Below are 26,276 nucleotides of genomic sequence, written 5' to 3'. Positions count from 1 at the left end.
ATGTAGCACAGGCCCAGCACAGGGTGCGCACTCCTTGCAGAACCCCACCAGACCTGGAGCCAGTGCACAGGATCAGTTAGCAGGGCTCTGCATGGAGTGCATGCCCCATGCTAGCCCTGTATGCTGTGTAGTATGCGTTGGTGGTTCAGCCTCACACCACATGCAGGACCAGCCAACCCTTGGGGCTGCCTGCAGTGTACAGACTGGACCCAGTATTGCTTGCAGCACAGGGAGTCTGGGGTACCAGTTGCATGTGGCACTCCTTAGTGCCCCCCATTATTTCTTGCGGCACTAAGTCTAGCTCATGTGCCGTGGGCAGCACACATCCCATGCAGATGTTGGGGACTAGCACATGCAGCATGTAGGTAGGACCCAGTGCTGCAGGCATGCTGCAGTGGGTTAGTTCTAATCCAGCCCGCAGACTGATCCCCCAGAGCTAAATGAGTTTTTGACACCCATGGTACAGTGGAATCGGTCTCTGTTCCCTTTTCTATCAAAATGGCTAGTGTGTTTTTACGTACAGTTAACTTTGAATGGGATTTTTAGACATGCAGGAGAGAGAGGAGCAAAGGCGATAATTCATGCATCTTCCAGATAACTAAAGCAGTATTCATTTAGAGCTTAAAGAAGCTTAACAGAACCCTAAAATAGGTTAATAGTATTGTTTTTATTGGTGGCAACAGCTGTTAAAATGTTTGAAACCCTGGTTAATTATAAGAGATGGATACCAACAATGCAGCAGGGGTGGGGAATGGATAGAACTCCTAAATAATGAGCAGAGATCCTGGTTTCTCTGATTTAAAAAAATCCCTAATTTTTGGATTTTAAAAAAGTAACCCAAATCCACATTTTCCTATGATTTAAAATGAGGCACATGCGCACGCACACACGCATATATAGTGGTGTTTAATTTTAATCATGGAAAAATGTGGATTTGGGTTACTTTATTTTAATCTGAAAATTGGGGATTTTTTTAAATCGGAGAAAAGTAGGATCCTTGATGAGGAGCATAAGCCTGATCATTTTTATTGGTCTATTGCATAAGAAAAGGAACGGAGCAGTTAGTGTTCCTGTCATGGCCTTAGTAGTGTCAGTAGTGCACCAGATGAAGCTACGTTTTTCTTAGATGAATAGCAGAGTTTATCATGAAATTATACGGTGGTTTCCACTTTTTTTCCTCCTCATGCATTCTGAGCTGAATAAATTCCTTGCGGCTTCAATGTGTAATAGGACCATAGCATGAGTTTGAGAGGGGTGAAGGACTCGTTATCTTTAAACTGCATTGTCTTCAGCCCTCAGACTTCTTTTCCTGTTCTGAACAGCAGATCGAATTGTAACATTGTTTTCCCTCTTGCCCTTTTTCACATTTTTGGAGCAGACTTGAACTTTTTTTTTTTTTTAACCACTGCAACCTTACAAATCTGCCACAGTACCTTGCACAATTAGTTTTGAGAGGAGTTTAAAAGATGCAAGGCCTTCAGATAAAGTCTAGTCCAAACCTCTCTATATTTGGATCTGCATTTGGCACAAGTTGTGACCCAGTAGATGTTTGATATTTGGTCCAAAGTTTAAGAATGAAAGGCTTATATTTGGAGACTCGCATGCTACTACTTCTGCATGGCTTTGAAAAACTAAATTTTGTCCTAGGGTTGTAGTTCTCCAGCAATAGATAGTCACTTTCAGATTGGATCTTACCTTTCCTCAAGAATGTTTAGTGTGAAAGGAATTAAAAATATAAGGATGGGCAGTTTCCCCTCTCTTTCAGCTTTGCAAAGCTTTTTCCTTTATAGTTTAATCCACGTTGTCCCTTCAACCCTATCCAGCAAATTGATTCAATTAAACAATTTTCTAAAGAGAGTCCTATCCATTTACTAGGAGAGGGTGTGAAAATGAGGTTTAGTTCCAGGAACACAAGATTAGTTAAACTGTTTTAACTATTCTTTTTGTCCTAACTTCCTTTCCTTTCCTAGTGAAAACACGGCTTTATACCCTTAAGTGGGTAAGCCGACCCTGGTAAGATATGGGGCTGTCCATTATGGCTGCCAGTTACCAGCTAAAATATTTTTTAAGGTGTTAAAATATATATATTTGCTAATAAACACTTTCAATATCACCTAATTTCTAGTGTAAATTTTGTCCAGGTGAGGTACTCAACCAATGACAGGTTGAGTTGGACTCATTTCACTCATCTACTGCTGAATGAAATGAGCTTGCCTGTATCTAAAACCAATGCTTAAACTAGATGTTAGCTTGAGGCCTTGCCCTGACGAGCAGATTTAAAAAAAATGGATTGGACCATCTACTGTACAGGCAGTCTTCGGACTTATGGCACAGTTGGTTCCTGAAAACCAGGTCTTAAGTCAAAACATTGTAACTCGGAACCAATTTTCTCATAAGAAACAATGTTGTAAATAGGGGATTGGTTCCTGAACTGAGGCCTGATACCCTATTTTCACCAAAAATACCCCAGAATTTTGTACTCAATCAATTCTAGACGAGTAACATAGCTACATTAATATATTTATATTGTAAATAGCAATCATTATTTTGGAAGGACTTCTTTGGAGGTGACTTTGCTGGACTTTTTGAAAGGCTCTTGGTTAGACTTTTTGAAGGGTTCTTGGCTGGAGTCTTCTCAGGAGACTTGGGTGCAGGTTTTTCTGGAGTCTTGTCTGCTTTCTTAAAGAAGGTATCCAAGGAAGTTTGGACAGATGTTCTCCATGGGAGGTGTAAGCTTCTCTTCTCCCTCTGCCTGCAGCTTCCTGGTTGTGAAGGGTGGGCTTTTCTGCAACTCTCCCTTCCTCAGTCTTCTGTGTTTTGTGATGAAAAGTGTTGTCGTCTTATACTAGCCCAGCCTCATCTTCTAGTCAGTTTTTTTCTGAGATAACCTCTGTGCCTAATTGCCATTCCTGCTCATAACATTTTTTTAAGCAAACCAGATTTTCCTCCCAAGTTTCTAGTGTTCCTGTTAAGATCTCTGTTGGCAGTGGTGAAAATTGACAATCGTGGCTCACCTTTATGCATCTCAAACCTATGAAACCTGCGAGCAGCAGCAGCATGGCCCACACAGTTCATCTGCAGACTTAAGAAGAGAAGGTTGCCTGTAGTAGACATTAGGGTTGAGAGCAAAATGGGAACTTTTCCCCCAAAATTAACACTTGAATTTTGTTGGAGGTGAAAGTCTCCACCCTGGAAGAATTCCTGTTGGCCTGAGGGAAATTGAATTTTTTTGAGAAATCTTCCCTCCAACATAGCCTTTGTATTTCCCAAACATAATTATATTCCTTCACTTTAAAGACAACTTAGCATGTGATTTTTCTGTACTAGTGACAGGTCCAAGATGGAGTATTATGAATGAGTCTTTGATAATAGCATACAGGGTACAATTCTGCAATTAAAATAGTAAGCAAGTTTACGATTGCTGTTTCAGGTTTTTATAGAGCAGTGTGCAGCATTGTAAGGTTTATCACATGCAGATATCTATCTTTTGAGGTTTCTGGCTATAACAGCATATTTGTGTCTGGAGACTTTGTTTTTACTTTGGATAGCAGCTTTTCTTGTTTTCTGTGGCTGCCCTTTTAAATGTTCTTGTGCTGGCTGAGGGCATGATATACAAACATTGCTTGTTCCTGGCAAACAATGTAGCTTTACTGCACATCTTCATATGAAAGGCTTCATATTTCTCTTGTACCATCCCCCATCTATTTGATTGTGAAGAGTTGACCACACATGGGGGTACTATGTAACATGTAGTAATGAGGGGGAAAATAAAGCAAAGACATTGAGCGGTAAGTGATAAGCTCAGTTAACGTTATTGACTATTTACTCCTTAAAAATCATGCTTTCATTTATTGTGCATTTGAATAACTAGTAATATTCTTTCTTTGGTTAAACACATTTAATTTATTATTACAGGTTGCAGTTGTTAAAATGAAGTGCACAGAACGCATTTATGCCATGAAAATTCTCAATAAATGGGAAATGCTTAAAAGAGCAGAGGTAAGTACTGTGGGTTTGGGGGGGGGGGGGATAAGTTTTCCCCTAAAACAAAGGATTTTTATAAACAGCATTAGGGGAAATTACATTGAAACACTTCCAGATTTAAAAAGAATTATTTCATGAGGATAGGAGCTTCATTTAAAAAAATTTTAAAAACCCAACCCTGCTTTAATGCAATCAACTCTGACAGTCCCTTTCAGGCATCTGTTGTTCTCAGCCTCGCTGTGTATTTGTTCACCAGACAGTCTGCCCTAGTTTTTACCCAGAATTTATTGGCCAGATTTTTGTTTACAGTAAAGACGAGTTAAAGACTAGGTGGAAGCATCAGATTTCTGTTGCTATGACGTTCAGAACCACATGTTAAAAAAATTGAAAATGAAGGACTTTTTCTTACATTTGAAAAGCAGGTATTTGGGAAGTGGTCTGTTTTGTGCTGCATTTGTCTAATTGGCAGAGATGGTGCCTAAAAATGTTGGGAATGCCAGACTTTTAGGGTCTGGAATAAATTGAAGTGAACCTGGCAAGGTAAAACTGATCACCTGAGAGGCTTACTCTTTTTTTTTTTTTTTTTTTAGAGGGTAGTCATGTGTTTCCAAAAATTATAATGGGCAGTGTACAAACTGAAATTGAAGCAGTTTAAAATCATTCTGAAAGGAACTATCCAAAAGGGTACTCGTGACACGTATGTCTGGAACGGCAAAATCTTAAATCACAAGACCCTAGGAAAGTAGGGCTGGAAGGGATCTCATGAGGTCATCTAGTCCAGCCCCCTGCTCAAGGCAGGACCATCTCTGACTAAACCATCCCAGCCAAGTGTCTTTCTAACCTGCTCTTGAAAAATTCCAAGAATGGAAATTTTGCAGTTTCTCTAGGCAGCCTGTTCCAATACTTGATCACCCTCAGAATCGGCAAGTTCCTCCTAATCTCCAACATAACTTGCCTCTGCTGCAGCTTGAGTCAGTTGCTCCTAGTCTCTACCCTATGGGTACAGAAAAAAGCTCCTCTCCATCTTCTTTACAATTGCCCCTCAGGTATTTGAAGACTGTTATCAGATCCCTCCTCAGCTGCCTTTTCTCTAGACTGAAGTTATGGTAACCTATATTATAGATATGTAAAGTTAAACACAACTCATGTAACCATATAGGGTTGAGGGAACCAGTCTATACTAGGTTAATACTTGCATAGTAACTACAGGTCTTGGCTGAGGAAAAATACCTGCATCACTATTTTCTCTGCCCTTCTTCTCCCCTGCCCCTAATTCTTTCTGCTCCATATTCCTCTCCAGGGCAAACTGCTGTCATTCCAGTCACATTCTCTTAGTGATTTTTTTTTTTTTTTTGGTCCCCTTCTCCTTAAGAAATGCAGTAATGAGGACAATAGGGTATTTTTTCACTTAAAATTTTCCTCTTTTAGCCCATTTGCCTGATCCAGTTTCCCCAAAAATCTCTGTCTGGTCTATGAAACATCTATCAGGCTTTTATTTTCATGTGTTGGAAGCTCTTTGCTTTTAAAATAAAAGCTTTGAGCACCCAGCAGCCTCTTAACTGGTTTACTCTCTCCTGAAAAACAGATGTTGGGCACTTTATCCGATTTATTAGGAGATTCAAGTGATTATATTTGGCTGGTTAATGTTCACTGTTTTGCAACAAGAAATATGATATAATTCATTAGGCATAACAATGTGCATTAGAGTAGTATATGTTCTTATATTAATTGTAAGAGGGGCAAGGCAGCATAAAATGAACAAACCACTGTGGAGCTTAATTTATCAACCGCCAACTAATACCTGTAAATGGGTTTTCAGTCAAAATTAGTCATGCCACTTATATAGATGCGGTATAACAACTTTCACCATTGTTCATTAGGGACAGATTTAGGACTGTTCACATTGTCCCCATCTTATTTCAAGTAAGTGGGCTTATTTATCACGGTTACTAGAGAGGTTTCTTATGTGCATATTAAGATATGAATGTAACTAATTGTGGAAGCTGAGACAATAGCCATGTATTTACAGATCTTAAAACCAGACAGAATCACTGTGATGCAGAGTGACTTCTGCATAACTAGTCCATTGTCTCATTCAGTAAGTGTTAAAAGGAGTAGTAGTTGCATAAATAACATTCTGATTCACAGCACATGTAGAAATGCCAATAAACGCTTAAAAATAAGTGGTTATTAATGCTAAGACACATTGACTTCCTGTAGCATAAATAGCTATTTGGCATGCTGATTTGGCTACAGCGCCTTCATTCTATCGGGAATCACAAGTTAAGACTTGCTAGTACAAAGTCCTAAACTGACAGTGGTAAAGTGTAAGATTGAGGTGTGCTGAGATGTGCACGTCGTCTTGGACAAATAAATCCTCACCAAGAGTAACTGTCTTCTCTGGAGACCAAGCATTTCATGATGTGCCAGGCAAATAAAGGAAATACATAAGTAGTGTTCCGCATTCTCAGTTTTTACCAATTATTTTTTTTCACTGATAAATTCCCTGATTTTTTTTAAGTCACTCAGTTTTTACTGATTTAGGCCTGTTTTTCAGTTCAAATCCCTGTTAACCATCATGAGTGGGGAATGGTCCCAGTTAACAGGGATTTGAATTGAAAAAATGGGTGGTGCTTGTAAACTAAAAGTGCCACTGTCCTGGTTACCTGAGGTATAGGTTTCTGGCCAGACGTCATGGGGGACGGTGGTGGCAGCCACATGGAGGGCAGTGGGGGTTGGCAAACAGGGGTCTGGAGCTGCTGCCCAGGTGGGCGGGACAGGCTGTGGGGATCACTCTCGGGGCAGGCGGGTCCAAGCTGCACTCCAGCAGCTTTGGCCCTGCCCCAGGTGCTGGGAGCTGCAAGCCCTGTTGGGGGGGGTGGGCAGAAGGCGGGAGAGCCTGGCCCCACTCCCTGCAGCAGGCGCTGCACTCAGCCACTTCACACAGGCCTGTGGGGCTGGAGCTGCTACCTGTGGGTGCAGGATTCCCAGCTATGACCCCAGGTGTGGTGGGGTGAGAGGTGCTGGTGCCAGGGTCAGGTCCGCCCCCCCCCCCCCCAATCCAGCTGCACACCACTTTAACACCCCGCCCCCCCTCTGCAAATGCCAGGACAGCCTGGCAGCAGGCTGCTCCAGCAGGGTGAAAGGGCACAAACGCAGCCAGGGAAAAAAGGCAGGGCACAGTGCCATATGCTTTCTGCCACTGATCTGGGGGCCCACACCCCCCAACAGAGGCTGGCACAGGCCCCCAGCCCTCACAGGGGGCATGTAGCAGCAAGAGCTATGCCCTGGCACCCTGCACCCACTGACAGCTCCCCTGCTTTGCTCCCTGCTGCAGCCCTGGGAGTGGCCAACAGGCTGCGCTGTGTCTCTCCCCCTGCCCCTTCCATAGTCACAGCCTTGCTCCCTCCTCCCTCACTGTCGATTTCCCCCCCCCCGATTTTTAAACTGATTTTTGTCCTTTTTTTTTTCCTTTTTATCCTGATTTTATCCCAGTTTCTATGTTTTGAAGATGAACCCTGAAAAATTCCCAGATTTTTTTAAATAAAATCTGAGAATGCGAAACATTATACAAATGTAATAGCATAGCCATAATTGCAATCTAAACCTAATATTAGTGGAAGAATCACAAGGACACAATTGTAATTGATGTTTTGATCCAAGATGGCTAGTAAAAATAAAATCTTAAATGAATTTTAATTTTTAGAAATGTACCAGACATTGTGGGGAACAGCAGCTTTTCACTGCTTCCCTGTGCTATTTTATATCAGGAGGTTCTCTTGAAGGCATTATGAGAAACTAGCATGGTAAGTTGCTGTTGTATAGCTACTTTTCTCACACAGGTCCTGTGCAAGAAGGATAAGCTCAACTCTCCTGCCATTGTATTTTTGCTGCAGATTGCAATGGGATATAAGCATATTTTTTTCAAAGTACATTGGGGAACAGAAGAGTTCAGTGACTCAAGTTAATTTGCTTTAAAAAGGACATTGGCCAGGATTAAGATGACTGGATGCCTAACCACAGAAGCCTGCAGAGATTCACTGCCTTGCCACTCGTGCAGACTAAATTCCAATGAATAGAGACCTCTGTTCAGAAATTTTAAATAATCCTATAAAACATGCATATATATGCATCCTGCAGAGACTGATGGATTCTAATGATGCCTTTTTTCCTTTCTTTTAGACAGCTTGTTTCCGAGAAGAGAGAAATGTTTTGGTGAATGGAGACTGTCAGTGGATTACTACATTGCACTATGCCTTTCAAGATGAGAACTATCTGGTATGTTTGATTTGCAAGTAAAAACAAAGCTTTATGTCATTAAACTTTTTTATTCTTTTCCTGATAAGTTTGAGGATATTGGTGCACTAAATCAGTTTTCTTCGTTTCTTGCTGCAAGATTTCACCACTGTTCTTCCCTTAAAGAGACTGCAAAAAAGGACTGAATATAATAATTCTTGGATAGTGAGAGGAATTTCATGTGGCTGTAAATAAAGTACACTATGTATATTAGCCTGTGTAAATCACTTCAGATAGGTTAATCCGTCATCATGGGTATATTTGTCTTAAGTTGTTCACAAAATTAAAACTTGAATAGTATTTGATTTGATATATTCTTTACCTCCAAAGAAACCCTCACTGAATCACTGTTATTGTGGGTTTTTTAAGATTTTACTGAACTGTAGAGCTTGAAATGCCCAAATGTCTTTGAACAAAGGTTTTCTTTACAACTTCTTATTGTACGTGAGAGGTTACTTCAAACAGATGACAGTGGTAAAATGTATTTTATCTGAAATACTTAATTTTAATACTTGTAAGATCTGGATAAATGCATTTAATCATTTTTAATGAAGATACTGTGATTTTATAATACAGAATGTTTTCTATAAACCATTATTCAAGAAAGTGGCATTTCCAGGTTTTCACTGGATTTTTTTTTTAAGTCAAAAAGTATAGAGCTTTCACGTTTAAAAAACAGCTGTGTATTACATAGTAGCTATTTATTACATTGACTACATTCATGACTACTGCTTGGTCTAATTTATACTGTTCTGATCATCAGGAATTGATTAGACTCCGTTGAACCTCAGTAGATTGGAAGGGAGGGACTACCTGATGAGGTAGACATGCTTTTTTGCTACCGTTTTTAAAATTAAAGGCATTATTACATGACACAGAGGTGGATCTTTCAAATTTATAGTGCCTTAAAAAAGTAACATAACAGATTATAAATAGGAATATACTACTGTAATGAGTAGAAAAAAAGCATATCTAGATTTTGTGTGTGACGCCTGTGCACGCACACACAATCTAGATATATAGAAACAATACGATGGCATTAACATGAGAGAGAGAAATAAAAATAATTAACCTGCACCTTTCTTCCCAGAACCAGCTAGTGGCATTTGGGGTGCACATTATATGTAAGAAATGGGGATCTCCACAGCTAGATGACATGGCCTTGTGCAGGGTTGCTTCACAGTTGGACCCCATGGCTCTGGATCTGTTATGCAGGACTGGCAGCAGCCTCAGCTCCCTAGCTGCTGCTACTCTATCTGTTGTTCAGATATTTTTCTTCAAACTGCCTTCGAAAAACAAGGTGCACATAGTATATAGAGGAGTACTGTATGCAGGAAAACATGGTATGTAGCAGGTAACCATGTCTGACAGAAACAGATTTTTCTAATAAGTTAAATTGTACTCTTAGTTGATGCAAATTAGATTTATGCCTTTCAGACCACAACCCATGCTACTTCTCTCAGCTGAAGCTTTTTCATTCTCATTTTTGTTTGGTTTGGTGGTTTGTTTTCAAACTCAAATATTCATCTAGAATTTGCCTTGTTGGGTAAGCCTGAAGCGATAACAAGGAAGCATGCTATCATGAAATATTCTACTGCGTTGCTTTAGAGGGTGTAGTGACACGAGAAAACTTGCATAGTAAAGTAACAATGAGCAGCCGTATACTGGTTTAGATGTGGGCCAGGCATTTCTGCTATCATTTCATGAAAAACTGTTCAGAGCAGGTTCTTCTGATAGTAATAAGTGTTCTTGTTCTTGAGCCTTTGTCTAAACAAGCTGTTGCTGGCACCAGACAGCGGTGCCATTGTTGATAGTTGCTGTTATACAGCAACTAGTTTTTCTAGTATAGCTGAGGTCCATGAGGTCAGACTTTATTAGAATTGGTCAGAAACTTTTCTTTCAAATAGTTCTTTTGTGAATGCATGGAAAATACTTTTTACAACACTTTTTGCAAAACTAAGTTAAGAATTTTTGTCAATTTGGGCAAAACATTCTAGAGAAATAATGTTTTTATTTAAAAAATATTTTAACTGAAATTTCAGAATTCATCTACAATATAATTAGGTGAATATTTGAGTTTGAAAACAAACCACCAAACAAAACAAAAATAGGATGTATTCATTATAGTTACTTTTAATTTTTTTTTAATTTTATATTATTTTATTTTTCATTTCTACTACTGAAATGTCATATATTCCCTTCCTTACCTCCCGCTACCTCCACACTTTATATTACTTAATTGGATATGTGGTAAATTAAATATTGTGATAGTTTATGAACTACATACAAACTGAAGAACAGCAAAAAAAAACCCCTCTGAATGATTTAATTCCCAAGTCATATTATGACATAAGTGAAATATTTTATTTTTAATATATTTGTAAAATCACTAAGGATGACAGCTAGCTACTACTCATTCTAAATCGGTGTCTTCTGTTGGTCTCCAAGGGAGGCATTTAGCTTTAGAAAAGATGAAATGTTAGTCTTACTAATTAGCAGCAGTCTTTAATGATCAAGAAATTAAAATGTTGAAATATTATGTTTATTTTTTTTACCCTGTGAAATGAGGACATGACAGACAGACAGGTGGCTTGCTGTGCTACCCTGAAGATGGGCAGAAGGCAGGTTGTCACCTTAGATCAGCTGGTTTAGAGAGGTATGAGCTTTTGTAGGCAAAAACTTGCTTAGATGCTGGGGAAGGACTGTAAGAGAAAATATTGTATATAAAAGAAAGAGACAAGGGCATAGGATGCTGCTAAAAAAGGGAAAAAATGTACCAATTAGGTTAGGGGTCAGCAGCCTACAGCCTACTGAACCATTGGATCTGGTGCAGGGATGCGGGTCTGCAGCAGTATTCACTGGTGGGGGCCACCAGTAGCAGGCACTTTCCCCATGCCTTCATGGGGATGAGCATTGGCAGCAGGCAGGTCCTAGAGCCCACCCAGCCCCATCTCTGACCCGTGGTGGGTCATTCCAGCCTGCAGCTGGAGGCAGTTGCCTACCCTGTGCTTAGATATATATTCTTTTAGATCAGCTGTAGCGCTACACCAGAATTATTTAAACTATAGGTATTATGCTTTTCAGTTTTGCACTAACTGGAGGCTCTACTGGTAGTAATTTCAGCTAATGAGAGGAGTGGAGTTTAGTAAGACTACCATTCACTAAAGTGTATTCTTTTAATAATCATTGAAATAAATATAGGACAGAATATTACTCTCTAGACAACAACAGCCAGCTTATTTTAATCAGCAGTGAGCTTGGGTTTTAAGAGTTTTTATTTCTTGTTTACACTGATCTAATCTTCCAGTAGTACATTTAACTTTAAGTGCAACTATCTGTTTGCATACACTTCATGAAATGTGAAAGAATGTGCTTATAATTGAAGTTTTCACATACCTTTAAAATAGGAAGCTTTTCCCAGTAGCTCCCTAACTTGCTGTAGGAATTAAGACACTCAGATTACTGTAGCTCTTTTCTCTCATGTCTTGTATGAATTGAATGTCCATGCCGGTTGCCTACATATTGCATTGCCGCAATTTCCATGACTGCAGAATTGTACCTGGAGCAGTGTTGGAAAACGACAAGGTTCTAATAGGTTTTAATGAACACAAAATTCAAAGAATTATGAGGCCCCTCCTAATTCATGTCCATTGAAGCTTCTCAGAGGAAAAACTGTATTGCAAAAAGCCCTTTCTCTTCCGTTTCTGCCATCTGGGGAAGGAATCTGAGAGGAGTGACATGAGGGTGTCTCTTAGGTGGTTCCCTCTGCTGAAGGTTTTCACAGGTTCTTGGTACTATTCTCATTGGTTTCACGTGCTGAATGGGTGTTTCTCAGGAAAGGGCTGCTCCAGGATGTATATTCATGTGGTCTAGTACCTTTCTCTGTAGCTCCCGCATGGAGGGACCCAAGTCTTGTGGAGAGGAGGACATCACCTACACAGTGTAGAAATGACACAATTTCACAAATGTACACCGAGATAGTTGACAGATACCAAGATGCAATTTGGTGGCATTCTGAGCTTTGTTTATTTTCTAATCAGTGATTTTTGTAAGCTTATGTTGTTTACCAGGGCTGAGCGAAGCTTCAGTCCCTGATTCAATTCGGTGGACATTCAGCCCGATTCAGTGGCTGAATCTCTGAATCAAATCAGAGGACTCTTTAATCTCTCCCAATCAAATTGGAACTGTCCGAATCGATTCGGAGATTTGGACATGCACACCACTTTAAATGTTTTTCTACATACCTCTAGGTAGCAGGGGCTCGTGAGTGCTGCGATGCTGGGGCGCATGAAGTGTCCCGCAGAAGCACAGGGGGCTCCCCAGCATGCTTAGCAGCAGACCCGGAAGTCCTCCGGGTCTGCCGGGGAGTACGCAGGGAGGCCCCACGCGCGCACCCCCCCTTCCCCCCGGCTCGATGACTGGTGCCTCCTGGGTCTGGGGGGGGCATCCAGGGTCCCCCTGCAACCAATTGCTGGGGGTGGCGGCATGTGGAGGGCTCCCCAGCAGACCTGGAAGTGGACCAGAAATACTTCCAGTCCACTTCCGGATTTGCCACCAAGCACTGGAGGGCCCCCCACACTCCTATGCCCCAGCACTGCAGCGATCACGAGCTGCGCCTGCTACCTCAAGGTATGTAGAAAAAGTTTATAAAGCCTGTGTCTAATGTCCGAATCACTGATTCTCTGAATTGGCATCGACTCTTCAGACTTGGATTCAAACTAATCAAATCGGGGACAGTGATCCGAATCAACGAATCAAATCACTCTCTGATTCGGGCCATATCCGAATCAAATAGGGCCCACTTCGCACACCCCTATTGTTTACCCAGCCTCAGATATGGTCTTATAATAGAAGTCCCGCTGTCTGTCTCGGGTCTGACTTGAGGTCTGCATAACACCTCAGTTCTGCTTGAGTTCATATTTATGTCTCATGCAGCGTTCCTAATGCATATTAGAAATTCCAAAATGTACAATTGCAGCACGTTGGTTAATATTATTATAAATAAACTCACCCTAGGTTTAAGGAAAGCTACACATAGAACTGTGTGGAGATCAGTGAACTACGCCTCTTTCACCCTATCCTTTACATAGTTTCTCTTTAGCAAAAATTTGAGTAAAAATAAGCAGGCAGCATTCTTTGCCTTCTCTTGTATTTTAGGGTCCTGTTGGTTTAATTTTACTTTCCTTGTAGGAAAAGTTTATTTTTTCCTTTCCTTCAGTGATGGTGGAGTTGAGCTTGCTTCGATCTGCAACAAAATGAAGAATTTGCTTTGCTTATTCTATGAAGTAGATTTTTATCAAGATTGTTCTTAAAGCTTTGTCACAGAATGGGAGGAAATGTGAAAGTGTGTCTCAGTATTAGTAATAGGAAGCGTATGCATTTGTCACTGGTCATGGGTTGAATTCCTGTTCAGTTACACAGTGCCAGAAAAACACTTAAAAAAAATATTTTCTAGGCTATGTACATATGCATGCAACAAACTGATACAAGTCCTTTTTCTTTGCCTTATCTATATCAAATATGCCCATGGGCTCTTTTGATAGAGAAGCCTACAGCTGGTCAGGAATGGAGTCTGAACTTCCTTTCTGTCCCTCTTACTCTTGGAGTGTGTGAACTTCCTGCTGATGCATTATTTATTACTTGACACTTTTTCTACTGACGGCAGCATGAAGGTAGACTTACCAGCCTGGTAATGCCATGTCATGTAACCTCAACCCGTACAGTTATAAAATGTTTGCCTGGTTCCATTTCTGCTACCAGCAGTAGAAGCACAATGGTAAGAAAGAGAGAGCATGCACAAGGCTCTTGGGCTTTGGTGGAATGAGCACTAAATTTACTGATATGGCTTGTTTGGTTTTTTGTTTAGAATAGCATTCTAAGCCACATCTTTCACAGCTTGGGAGCTCAGCTCATTATCCTTGCATAAATGAGCCTGGAGTATTCTGTTGCTGCTTGCAGATTTAACAACACCCCAAAATAATAAGCCAGTCATTCAGACAGCATTGCTTTGACCTAAACTAAAGCTTCAATGCTAATCTTGGGTTGGGGATGCACTGGGTGTGGGCTCAGCTGCATGGGGTAGGTGGCAGTGCTGGGATGGGTGGCTACAGGGGGGCCTACAGGAAATGTTGGGGTGGCTATAGCCCCCAAAGCCCCCTCTAGTGCTGCCTCTGCTTGGGGCTGTCCACTCTGTTTCCTTTTCCTTGGGAGCCCTGAGCAGGGTCAGTGCTAGGGGGAGGGTTTGGGGGGTTATAACCACCCCAAAATTCCCCATAGCCACCCGTCCCAGCACTGCTGCTGCTGCCCACCCTGCACTTCTGAGTCCGCCCTGCTCTTGCTTGCCTCAAGCATGGCCTCACCCCAGCTCTCCTGCTGGGAAGAGGCTGGTGCTGCCCCTGACCTCAAGCTCGCAGCAGGCAGCCCACCCTTGTGCCCCCCTAGATTTGTGCGGGACATGCTCCTCATGCCTCCCCAGGGGTGCGCGCAGCAGCAGGGAGCCACCCATAGCTCTGTCCTGCTCCTGGTCCCGGGGTCATATTCACTGTCCTGGCTGAGTGCTTACCCTTGCTCCTGCCCTACTCCCTCCCTCACCGTGGGAGCCTCAATTGCCACTCCCCTTCCTCCCCCCATGCCCCTCCTTCCCACAGACTTAACAGCAAGACACTGCTTTCCAAGCTGCCCTGCTGCATTCCTGGTCATGTGCATGCTGCAGCTGCACACATGCACATGGCATTTATTAGTGATATTGGCAAATAAAAAGCCAATTGTCAATAATGTTTATTTTTCTGTCATCGGTGCCAGTCCGATATGTGACCTCTATTGGTGCCAATCCGATATCAGTGCACCTCTGTTACAAAATGATTTCCTCTTTTCTGTGGTATTAGAAATCCTCACAAATCAATAGCTCTTAATCTAGATAAGTTTTTGATAAGACTCCCTCTGAAAGAAACTGGGTTTTTTTCTGTTGCTTCTGTTCAGCTAAACTGGCTGGTCCTGAATCACTGTCATAGTTCTCCTTTGTGTATAATTTCTGTTTGTATTTCAGTAACTAGATTTGAGGTAGCGTTAAAGTGCTGTCAGTTGTAACTTTAGTCTGATTGTATTAAGGAAAATCGGAAATATTTTCTACTAAGTTTTCAACTATGATTAATGGGTACATAAAACTATTATCCATTTCTGCTGCCTCTTGATCTCTTGGGCAGCAGTGAGCCACTAGATTTTATATATTATCTGTTTATGAACTTGTGCTCCAGTGCTCCACTGATCTTTTTTTTTATTGTTGTTTTTTGCTTGTTTTTTAGTACTTAGTAATGGACTACTATGTGGGTGGTGATTTGCTGACACTTCTCAGTAAGTTTGAAGACAGACTTCCAGAAGATATGGCCAGGTTCTACATTGGTGAAATGGTGCTTGCTATACATTCCATACATGAGCTACATTATGTGCACAGGTAAAACTGCTGTTCCTTTAAGGGAAGACACATGCACAATTTCGAAAGCATTATGACCATGCTAATGTGTTTGAGGCAAGTTATTAGGGCCATTTTCCAACTGTACTTGTATTAAGCCTTCAGCTTGCTACATCATTATATTTCAGTACATTGATAATATTTTACTACCTTTAAAATTAGTCAGTTATTAAAAATAGTTGGCCTAACAGAAGCCTGGAATTATATAGATTTTAATGAAATATAAACCAAGCCTTTTAATTTATTTTTCCCTTGGACATTTCACTTAATGGCTCTAGGCCAGGGGCTTTTTGGCTGGAGTGCTGAAAAACACTACAGTGCCTACCTCGGAAGGTGCCAGAGTGCTAACATGGCAGAAAAACAAAATGAGGGCAAGGGGTACATAGCAGGATGCCCTGCTGCCCCTTGCCCCCCACCCAAAGCCCCTGCCACCCAGCCCGGGCTCTATGGCTGCCAGCAGCTCCCCCACCTTGTTTCACTTTGGCTCTGGGTAACTGCTGGAACCCAGGCTGCTCCCCGCAGGGCTTGCAGCATCCCAGCTGCCTGCTGGGAGCAGCCCGGGCTCCTGGCTGGCAGCAGCTACCCAGAGCCGGAGCCAGCTGCAGCCAGGAGGCTCCAAACAGTTGTTTCGGGCTCCAGCATCAGCTCCACACCAGTGCGTGCACATGAGCCTCGGAGTGGGCAGTGGGGGAGGAACCACAGGCAGCACAGCCCCGGTCTCTCCCCCACTCCCAGCACAGAGATGATGGCAGGCTTCTGGAGCCTGGCGCAGCTGTTTGCAGCCAGCTCTGGGCAGCTGCAGCAAGCAGCAGGCAGGCTGCAAACAGCTGCACTGGGCTCCACAGCTCTGGCATCAGCTCTGTGCTCTGTGCTGATGGCGACTGCATGGGCACCTTGGGGCAGGCTGCGCTGCCCTGCTGTCTTCCCCGAGGTGCCCGTGCAGTCACCGCCAGCACGGAGCTGATGCCGGAGCTGTGGAGCCCGGTGCAGCTGTTTGCAGCCAGCTGCAGGTAGGCTGCAAATGGCTGCACCGGGCTCCGGAAGCCTGCCTTCAGCTCTGTGCCAGGAGCGGGGAGAGACTGGGGCTGCGCTGCCTCTGGCCCCTCCCCCACACCTGCATGCGCCAGTGCAGAGCTGATGCCCAGCACAGCTGTTTGGAGCCTCATGGCTGCAGCCGGCCCCAGCTCTGGGTAGCTGCTGCCAGCCGGGAACCCAGGCTGCTCCCAGCAGGCAGCTGGGAGGCTGCAAGCCCTGCTGGGAGCCACCCAGACTCCATTGCTGGCAGCAGCTACCAAGAGCCAGGGCTGGCTGTGGTGTGCTGAGCAAAATGGCCTCGTGTGCCATGCTTGGCACATGTGCTGGAGGTTACCCACCCCTGCTCTAGGCCTTGCTTGAAGCCAGCTAGAAAACTCGAGCAAAATTTTCAAAGCATTTAAGATGGGACTTGCTGAATAAGCTTGGTATGTCTATAATGCAAGGGGAAAAATCTACACTAGACCTCTTTATTTACTCTGTTGTGTGTATTTGTCTGTCTGCTTTATCTATATCAGGGTGGCCAACCTGCAACCTGTGCACCACAGATGATATGGGCAGCTTGTGTGGCACACAGCAGACTGGGAAGGGGTCAGGCAGCACAGCAGTAGATAGGGTAGGAAAGCAGAGCAGTAATCAGGCAGGCAGCACAGGGCAGAAAGCAGAAAGCAGAGAAGCCAGTTGGGCAGGGGAAGGGGCTCAGAGTTGCACTTGGGGAGGGTGCAGGGTTAATTTGTGGCATGTCTGCCAAAAAAGCTGGCCACTCTATACCAACTAGTAAATGTTTGCTACAATATTGCTGACTTTTCTGTTTTTTGCACACAGGAATGGAACAGGTACATGTTTCATTGACTTATACCTATGTAGCAATTAAGTTAGAATATCAGTTTAGTTCACGTTCTGAAACAGTTAAGAAAATAACTTTCCTTCCTCTCAGAGTGAGAGAGGAAATTAGTCAGGAAGCTAAAGTACACTTTGTACACTTCCTTATTGTTGGGTTACCCCTAGAAATATGAGTTCCAAAAAAACCTTTGGTAAACAGGAGTGTACGGAAGAGGTGTGCGATAAATGTTTTGTTCAGTGCAGTAAGAATCCTGATCACATGAGAATTTCCCTGGAAGCCTGCTTTTCATACTTCACAGATGAATGTCCATAATTAAAAAGCAAACACATTAGTACAGGAAAGTTTTGGAAATATTTGGCATCTTGTGTACTTTGAGTCTTGTGTACACACACACAATTTAGTTTATGAAGTGTTTGAGGCTGCAGTGTCTCTTTTTCAGTTGTCAGAGGGTAGAAAGGTAGTTGGTCACAGAAATATAAAAGACCTGGATCTTGGGAGATCTTATTTTCCAGTCACTGGCATTGATCTGTAGGGCAAACCTTGGGTAAGCTCTCATGCTTCACTGTTTCCCTGTGTATGAATTGGGGATAATGATACTGAGCAGCATTCCCTCTAAGCTGCATGGCCTGCTTGGCCACGCAGGTGCGCTCATGCCGCGCTGCCAGGCACGCCTGCGCGGCCACACACACCACACAGCTTAGAGGCAGCACTGATACTAAGCTCCTTTATACAGCGTTTTGAGATTTATAGATAAAAAGCACTAGATAAATAGTAGCTGGTGATAGGAAAGAATCTGAAGAGTTCTAATGCATGGTACTGTACTCTTGAACTCTCTCCACCACGTGCATTTTAAGCATTACTGTTATGCTATAATGTCAGCCCATCAACCACTTGCTAATTCTCCAGAAATAACAGTCACCAGTGTTACTAGTGAAAGCTCAAAAGAAGCCATATGAGTGGAAATGGAGAGAATCTATGCTATGCTCTCTTATCATTCAGGTTGCCTGAGTTTTCTCTGTGCTTGAGAACAAACATATAAAGATCTAAAGTATATATTATATGGGGGCAGACAGAAGATTTTAAATATGGTAACTTCCTTGATTTTCAAGGGTCCTGTAGGATTTACAGCAAGAACAATTTTAGGAAGAAAATAATTAACTTCTCAGTAGTTGGAATATAAAGGTATACGATGAGTTTGGAGGCAACTGGATAGTTTAAGAATGGGAACAGAAACCTCTTGCCCCTAGATCACGTACCCAGAGCAAGCCTGGGTTGGTCACATCTGAAAGCTGCTGCCTTTTGATCGTTTAGTCTCTGCAAATGAGTTCTTCTCTTCCTGGTAGACTGGTATTTGCCTGACATACAACCAACTCAATTGACGCCCTGTCTGCAGTTTAAACAGAGGAACCAAGGATTGGGAACCCAGTGAACAAAACACTTCAGCTTGTGCTTAACTTATATTTAAGAAAAACTAAGTACAAACACATACTTTGAAATTAAACACATATTTAAGGGCTCTGAATCAGAGTCTGAAAAAAAAAAACTAAACAAGTTGAGCTACTCTCCTGGTATTTGGTGATGTGTGTTCCTGGAACCCATCTCTTTGCTGTCTACAGGCTATTACTTGTTGCTCCCAAGGTGCTCTGTTTCCTGCCATTAGAGCACTCCAGTCCCCAGAGCTGTCTGTCAGCCATGTTTTCCAGATATTAAGCTCATTTTTTTTTTAATTATCTAGTCTGAGCCTGTTCACCTTAGCGATTTAAAAAAAAAAGTGTCCCTGTTCATAGCACCCGTAGGCTTTCTGCTCCGCTCTTTGGAGTACAGTTAGGCTTGGTGACACCCACTCATGCAGCATAAATTACAGTTTTATGTAATGTATGTCAGGTTGAAATTTATACTATAGGCTATATAATTACTTAGACCCAAATGTGCAAATAGAGCATTACTAATTCATACAGCTGACTGGGAGGCCTTGATAGATGATCTAATTTTCAGAGCTAGCAAACATGGCTTACTATATTAGTGCTTGATAAAATAACTTGCTTAAGGTGCTTGATTTAGCTTGACAATTGCGAGTTAGTTTCAGAACTTTGTCTAATAAACTGTAGCGTTTTTATCATGAAATTGCAGTAATGAGTTTTTATACTACTAACTCCTCTTGGCTGGCAAATGAAGGGGCAGACTTGTTTTTCGTAAAAAATGCGTATGCAAGTTAGCAAGAGTAAACTGGAACTATATAGGGACGTGGCATTGTACACGTGAACACCAGTTTCATTGTTTTTGACCAAATGACATTAATTGGGTTAATATAAGACTGCAGAGCATGGCATGCTATGGAACTAGATAATTAAAAAGTGGATGCAATGCATGCAAGTGCCTAACAGAGTGTTTCAGAGACAGGAATAGATCTGGAGGGGGTGCAGTGGCATGCATGCACCCCCCTTTCAGTCAATGACTACAGAGGGGAAGCACCCAGGGACTTTTTTACAGTTCCCAAAGCAAATAAGAATTTCCCCTCTTCCCTCCCCTCCATGCTCAGCAGCATATCACCTCTCCTCCCTCCCTCCCTCCCTCACCCTTCCTGGCTGCCCAGGGAAGCCAAGGGGCTCCAGAACCACTCCTGCATGCTCCAGCTGTGCTCCACATGGAGCTGGGCTCAGTGGCAGCAGCAGGAAGGACCCTCTACCCTGCCCCATCTTCCAGTGTTCCCTGCTAGTAAATTCTCCTTATCCTTTTTAAGGGCCATCCACAGGAAAATTCAGCGGCTTTTGTTCACTGAGATATTGTAGTTTAAATTTGATGTTAAGCCTTGGAATGCCAGTGGAAATAATGTACAGCAGTAAAGCTGCTTTTAATCAACAATCACTTTTTTTTTTTTTTAAATCAGTGATCACTTTTTTTTAATCAATATGTAGTTTCCATTATACATGGCAATGCAGAATATATTTAAAATGTATATTTTTACGTTTGATTAACATAATAAGTCCCATTACATATCCAAGAATCTTCTAAGCATATTGTAAAACTGACCCAGAATTTTAGTGGTCAGAGAAAGGGAGGAAAGCAATGCAAGTCTGGATGCCCTTTTTCCTGCAGAATTCTTTTCTTTTCCCCCTTAACCACACCTCCCCTCTCCCTCCATTTCCATGTCACCAACTTGTATATGTTCCATCTCAGTTTTTTGGCTCATTCGTCCTTAGAATACATTGGTAAAAGCCTTACTATAGACAGTTTCAGCCTGTTTTACTCACTAAGTTTCAAAACTGTCTTTACTGAACTCCCTTGATGCCATAGTCAGTCTTGTTGCTAATATTCCTACCTGATGAGAAAATGAGCAACCATAAAGTGCCTGAAGAAAGCATGATAGATTGTGAGATGATATGGAATAACATTTTCTCAGTAGTAAACATTTTTGGCAGCTTTTATGATGTCCTTATGATATCCTTAGGATGAGAAATGAAGGCTAGTCTTCAGTTAAAATGGTAAGAGAATTTAGAGAACCAGAGAAAAATTGAAATTGGTTAGAGTACTTGGAAAAATGCCAACACTTCCCTTTCAGCTGTATGATGAGACTACCTATAGTCTCTTGAAACAGTGTTAATGAAGCACCTCATCAATCTTCAATTTTATGTATTGACAGTATTTACCATAATTAAGTTCAGTTACCAACTGTTCAGGGTTTGACTTTGCTGTGTTGAAGAATTAAGTGCTAGACAGTAGAGGAATGGTATTAACCTCCTCTGTGTGTGTTACTACACACCCCATACATAAAGCAAGTAAATGTTCTGCGAACAGGTGATTCTGTTTACTCTGTTAATTTGTACGGGTATCTTGTCAGCAGCACAAATGTATAAATAAGAATTTTGATTTAAAGTTTTGTAGTGTATCAAAACACTTTAATTTCTTTTCATGTATAGGGACATAAAGCCTGACAATGTTCTTTTGGACATGAATGGTCATATACGGCTGGCAGACTTTGGATCCTGTTTGAAGATGAGTGAAGATGGCACTGTATGTAAAACATATCTGAGCTGGGTATTACTTAGTGGGTTTTAGATGTATATGAGAGAGTTCTTAAACCTTATAATAGAGCGGTAAAGGGATATCTTCAAAATGTGTACATTTTAATATGAATTTAGAATGTATTTTATATTTTAAAGATTGCTTTTAAAGTATATGTACTGTACATTAGATGTACTCAGCTATCCTTTGTTCTGTCCCTCTATTACCATTTATAAGAAATTGAATACCTGTGGACTATTTGAAAAAGAGAGGTATGGACATTTGTGATTCTGGCCAATGAATCTGATGACAGGCTTTAGGGATTCCATACTGATTGCCTTCTTGCATAATTTTCTATGTTAACTAAACTGGGAGAGCAGAGAAAAAGGATTCAAGAGGTGTCCCCTGCTGATACAGTCAAAAGATTTGGAGGCTCCCCAGCTGTGAGTCAGTCTGTTTTAATGGCCAAGGTTGTCACCAGCTTGAAACAGCAATCCAGATGGAGCCATGGATGTTAATCAGGCTGGGCACCATCTAGAAGTTGAACTACACAGATCTCCAGCAATCCTGTAGCTCAGAACTAGTAACTCTGGACCTGTCAGAGCTGTTTTACACCAAGTCAGAACCCAGGTGTCTATTCGGCCCCTCTGTTGCTTCAACCTATGGTAATCCGTGTGAGAACCTCTAAGCAAAGGAAACTGGTATTGCAATTGGCAGTCTTGTACACTGAAAACTGAGTATCACTATTACAAATGCTATATAATTCCCCTCTGTCATTTAGCACAAGTTCTTTGGTGTATTATGTACCCTATGGATTACTCATGGCAAAATAATTCAAATTATCCATTGACAAAATTTGTATTTTGTATTTTTAAGGTACAGTCTTCAGTGGCAGTGGGTACACCTGACTACATCTCCCCAGAGATACTGCAAGCGATGGAGGATGGGATGGGCAAATATGGACCAGAATGTGACTGGTGGTCTTTAGGTGTCTGCATGTATGAAATGCTGTATGGAGAAACTCCCTTTTATGCTGAATCCTTAGTGGAAACCTATGGGAAGATTATGAATCATGAAGTAAGTAATACAATCAAGACATACGTAGTCAATAAAATTGTATCATTTTTGCAGACACAAGTACCCACCAAAGAAAACAGGGTTTTTGAGTGATACCAATTTTGTTATTCCATAAAATGTTTCTGATTAAAAAATTAACATTAAATTTTGTAGATGTTATTAGTTTTTGTCTTTAAGAATTGATTAATTTTTCTGCATTTGTGGAAATGGAAAAATATGGCTTTCCATGTTTGAGAATGGTCATGGAACAAAAAGTTCATTCTCTTTCTGAAGGCAGTCACCTTGTTTGTAGGGCACACTATAAAAAGTTTCCGCCATGCTCTGTAAGAACAGTTAAGCAAGATGTTATTTACACAGCTGTACATAGATAATCAGGGCAAATAAGGAAGTAAGAGAAACAAGCAGTGTTCACTCGAGTTTCATTAGGGATATGATTTTTGGCCAGTGTAAAAATGCAGAATTGATAGGGAATTTTTTATTTGTGAGCTAGTTGCATTTTAAGCAGCAGTGTGAGGCTAAACTTTCTGCTGATGTCCTTTTGAAGACGGTATGTAGAAGACGATGCATCTTGGGTAGATATATACAAGGTAATCTGTAAGTTCCAAGCTGGCACAGTTAGCATGGTTTTAATAACAATACTCTCTCAGAGTTAGATGGCATAAGGACACTCATGACTTACATGTTCTAGAGCATAAATATACTGTCTTCATAACTGAGGCAAAAAGAATAGATATTATCCTTGATGGATATAGCCAATGAGTGTACTTTTAATTTGTTTTTAAAACATTACTGTTGAGCATATTTTTTTTGGAAGGTGCCATATCCTGACTGACTTGAGGGAGTCATCTGATTTGTTTTGTTTTAGATTTTTGTCATGTCCACACCATAAGCTGCCTTTGTAGTTTCACTTGTCTTGTTGGTTTTGATGACACATTTATCAACAAAACAAATAAGACTTTTATTTTCAGATGGAAATCTCAGCTTGAAATCTGTTTGGTTAAGTCCAGCTGAGTCTTGTATTCCTCTGATAGCTTTAGTTCTACAATATCACCTTCTGATTTGGGGCAAAAGGATGACTGTACATAGAACAATAAGCTCACCTGTTTGCAAAGGAGTTTCAAGTACATAAATATAGCCAAAGATTGAAAAATACTTTCCTTCATGTTTAGTAACTTCACATGTTAATTGTAAATAGTTAGCTTGTATTGCATGAGGTTGTCGCCTATGATAGCATATTTTAATCTGCCTAATGCAGTTGATTACAGTAGTGAAAAAAACATTACTTGAAGACCTAGCATGTATTTTATACTGATGTCAAAGAAACTAAAATATTTCTTGACAGAAGTACTTCTGAATGATATGACCTACTGTTTAAGTACTTTTGTTAATGTATTTCAGAACCAAAAATATCTTCGGTGAGATTTTTTTGGCAAATAATATGCAAAGCAAATAAAACTTGACTTAAAGATCTCAATGCTGAACTTTGGCTTTTGAGTAACTTCACTTTCCTACCCATCTCAATAGCAAAAATTATCTAAGTGAAGCCAGTTTAAATTAAAATCTGAAAGATCTGAATCCGTATTAATACCTTCAAAGATTTTAATTATTAGCATATCACATTTCAAAGTGAAACTCTTTGAAAAAATATTGCTGTTATGAAGTCACCTGTTATCTGCATATAAGATGCCTTAAACTTTGTAGAACCATAAAATATTGCATGATGCACAGTATAGGATATTGTGGAGGGGGGTCATTGAAGGTTTGTTTTGTTGGTTTTTTTAATGGGGGGGTCATAATTTAAATATCACAAAATCGAAAATGTTTACGCAGTTGGAGTAAGTTAGACAGATACAGTTCTAGGAACTTGATCTCTCCACTGACCTGAAGACTAGTAAGCATGTTTTTGCATCCAGTAGAAACATAAAGGGGCTGATCCTCAACCAGTTAATGCATCTACTGATAGGAATCTGGTCTCAACTCCTTATATCCTACTGATGTATACCATACAGAATCAGAAAAAACTTTTTTTAAGTTTCCTTTCTTTAAAGCTTCAGGTAATATATTAAAACTAATTGATGAAGATATAAAACAGGAGAAACAGGTAGTATTTATTATTAGTTAGCTAGCATTTTAAAATCAACAGCCACTCTGTTTAAATTGATCCAATCAAATACGTCTGCTGCTCACAAGACTTGAAAGGAATAACTGTGACTGTTCATTTCTAGTTCAATTTCTCTTATCTAGTACTTTCTTTATTAAATCATGTTTTTTAAAAATCTTTTTTTCTTTACTTAATTATCTAATATAAAATTCTCAAAATGTTTGTTTTATTTTTCCTAGGAACGATTTCAGTTTCCATCCCATGTTACAGATGTGTCTGAAGAAGCAAAAGACCTTATTCAGCGGCTTATCTGCAGTCGGGAACGTAGACTAGGACAGAATGGAATTGAGGATTTCAAGTCGCATGCGTTTTTTGTGGGACTCAATTGGGATAATATCCGGAACCTAGAAGCACCTTATATTCCAGAAGTTAGCAGTCCTTCTGACACATCCAACTTCGATGTAGATGATGATGTGTTAAGGAATCCAGTGAGTTTCTTATTTAAACTTGTTTCTAGTTTGTTTGTAATAAACTGAGTTGTTAAAATATGACATTTGATTAAGTATGTGAAAAATAAAGCTAGGATATTAAACCTTACTGTTTGATCACATCATATAATGGGTAAAGGAATCCATCCCTGAACACTGAGTCCCTTAAAACTGTTCTGGAGGCCTTGAGTTGATAGTTACAAGTAGAGCTGATCAGAGAAACTTCAGTAAATTCACATTTTGTTAGACTGTGTTGTTCCTTCTGAGACCATATACAGGCTTTCAGTTTCTCCTGAGAGTCTGCTCTCCCAGTAGAAGTCACAAGTGTGCAGATGTTCAGAATTTTTCTCCCACAGCAAAATGCCTGCTCCAGGAAAAAAAAACCTGGAAGCAACCAGGGACAGTAAAATCACTCCCAGGAGAGTTTCTCCTGGAAGAGAAAATGTCTGTCTGTACACATTCTCATCTGAAAGAAGCCACGACACACTGCTCCCGGAGTACTTTACTCCCTCTCATCCTTTTCCCTCCCCTTCCTGCCCCCCTCCCCCTAAGAAGATATTGTGTTATTCACTGGACTCTGCTGCTCCAGCTGAGCAGGGAACAGAACATGCCCCCTTCACAATCCGCATTGTGCTGCAGGGAGATACAGGCTGACTCTGAGCAGTTTGCACCAGCCAGTCAGGGCTGCCCTGTGCACTGCTGCCATTCTGTCTGGAGGCAGACTGAGGAAGTCTGCAGGGCACACTGAGATATGTGCACAGAGGCCCCCTGGCTACACAGTGTTAGCACTGGCAGGCTCTCTGCACTTCAGGGGCTCGGCATCTGAATGTCTGTTCAGGCATCTCAATGTAAATTTTTCTACCGAAAGAACAAACAATTTTTTAGAATTTTTCCTGCATGAAAATCTCCATACTTTTTGGTTTGCATGTAAATTTGGATCGAATCTAAACATCAGAACCTTTCACAAAACAATTCCTGTCCTCT

At 41.2% G+C, this 26,276-nt stretch overlaps 1 protein-coding gene across 4 annotated transcripts in view; it reads left to right on the top strand.

The window, feature by feature from the left end:
* CDC42BPB (CDC42 binding protein kinase beta) overlaps window positions 1–26,276 on the top strand; it is a 127,971-nt gene that overhangs the window by 57,246 nt on the left and 44,449 nt on the right. For all 4 annotated transcript variants that reach the window (XM_059723250.1, XM_006276254.4, XM_014596424.3 and 1 more), the window contains exons 3-8: window positions 3,916–3,999; window positions 8,167–8,262; window positions 15,582–15,730; window positions 21,542–21,635; window positions 22,503–22,703; window positions 25,044–25,292. In XM_059723250.1, coding sequence (XP_059579233.1) covers window positions 3,916–3,999; window positions 8,167–8,262; window positions 15,582–15,730; window positions 21,542–21,635; window positions 22,503–22,703; window positions 25,044–25,292 — 873 coding nt within the window. The remainder of the gene's footprint in view (window positions 1–3,915; window positions 4,000–8,166; window positions 8,263–15,581; window positions 15,731–21,541; window positions 21,636–22,502; window positions 22,704–25,043; window positions 25,293–26,276) is intronic.

This window comes from Alligator mississippiensis, chromosome 2 (assembly GCF_030867095.1).
Source record: "Alligator mississippiensis isolate rAllMis1 chromosome 2, rAllMis1, whole genome shotgun sequence".
Classification (NCBI taxonomy): Eukaryota; Metazoa; Chordata; order Crocodylia; family Alligatoridae; genus Alligator; species Alligator mississippiensis.
This window is presented reverse-complemented; position numbering and strand designations above follow the sequence as displayed.